The following is a 1,498-nucleotide window of genomic DNA, read 5'->3' as shown; positions in this document are numbered from 1 at the left end:
AATACATGGATTTTGTAAAGTGTTACAAAGTGTTTATTGAGAAGTGAACATTGGGCCTGGAACAATATTTTATATTTATGGTTGAGATTTGGAGTTTCCACGTGTTGGACCACTCAGAAACAGAGTCCAGTGCAAAAGGGATGTTGACACTAGAAAAAGTGCAGAGAAGAACAACAAAGATGATTGGGGGACTGGAGGCTAAAACATATGAAGAATGGGTTGCAGGAACTGGGAATGGCTAGTTTAATGAAAAGAAGGACAAGGGAGACATGATAGCAGTGTTCCAGTATTTCAGGGGTTGCCACAAAGAAGAAGGAGTCAACCTATTCTCCATAGCACCTGAGAGTAGAACAAGAAGCAATGGGTGGAAACTAAACAAGGAGAGGAGTAACTTGGAACAAAGAAGAAATTTCCTGACAGTTAGAACAATTAATCAGTGGAACATCTTGCCTCCAGAAGTTGTGAATGTTCCGACACTGGAAATTTTAAGGAAGATATTGGATAATCATCTGTCTGAAGTAGTGTAGGGTTTCCTGCCTAAACAGGGGGTTGGACTAGACGATCTCCAAGGTTCCTTCCAACTCTGTTGTTGTTGTACTTTTGTTGTTGTTGTTGTTGTTGTTGTTGTTGTTGTTGTTGCTGTTGCTATTATTATTATTATTATTATTATTATTATTATGCATTAATTTTAGACTGATCACCTTGGGTATGAAGAAGCCTTTGAAAGTTACATCCATGGCAGTTGCATGTGGCAAATTGGATGGAATAATATCAGCAAACCTTTGAATTTCATGAATTACAGCATCAGTGTAAGGCATTTTGGCTCGGTGGTCTGTCCTTGGCTGGGTATCACCAATCTCTTTTGCAATTTCTTCTTGGACCTTTCCTAGGAAAAAAAATGATCAAGATGATTCATTTTTTGAATTATGTTTTAAACGCAGTTAATGTATAAACTCTAGTTTTAAATGAAAACAAAAGTCATTGACTGTAATCCTTGAATGAAGGTCCTTTAAACAATCACTCATGCATTATTTACAAACAGACCTCTGTAGTCTGTTGTACATTTAGAAGTCCTGCATACTCAGCCCAGTATATGGCAACATCGATAGGGATTTGCACTGCTCCTTATGCCCATGTGAACCTAGTGGATCAATCGTAGTAGTGTGTTGAATGCAATTCAAGTGCTGGTGAGATTGCGCAAGTGGAAACACTTTGGGACTATTAATCCCCATCTTCAAAAAAGGTGACCCCTCTCTTGTTGATAACTACAGACCAATTTCACTATGCTGTGTCCCATGCAAAGTCATGGAATCAATTATAAATAAATCAATTACTCCACCTAGAAACTAATAATTTGCTCTCTAACAAACAATTTGGTTTCAGAAAAAAACTATCCTGCAACCTGCAGCTCCTCCACTGCAAAAATATATGGACAACTCATCTAGATCAAGGGAAATCTATAGATGCAATTTATATCGACTTTTGCAAAGCTTTTGAT

The 1,498-nt window shown here is 37.7% G+C and overlaps 1 protein-coding gene across 1 annotated transcript in view; it reads right to left on the bottom strand.

Annotated features, from left to right (window-relative positions):
* LOC139156607 (cytochrome P450 2K6-like) overlaps nucleotides 1-1,498 on the bottom strand; it is a 40,158-nt gene that overhangs the window by 4,537 nt on the left and 34,123 nt on the right. The window contains exon 7 of the mRNA XM_070732462.1: nucleotides 702-886. Coding sequence (XP_070588563.1) covers nucleotides 702-886 — 185 coding nt within the window. The remainder of the gene's footprint in view (nucleotides 1-701; nucleotides 887-1,498) is intronic.

Source organism: Erythrolamprus reginae, chromosome 1, assembly GCF_031021105.1.
Source record: "Erythrolamprus reginae isolate rEryReg1 chromosome 1, rEryReg1.hap1, whole genome shotgun sequence".
Lineage (NCBI taxonomy): Eukaryota > Metazoa > Chordata > Lepidosauria > Squamata > Dipsadidae > Erythrolamprus > Erythrolamprus reginae.
Note: the sequence above shows the minus strand (reverse complement) of the source record. Positions and strands in the feature narration are given on the sequence as shown.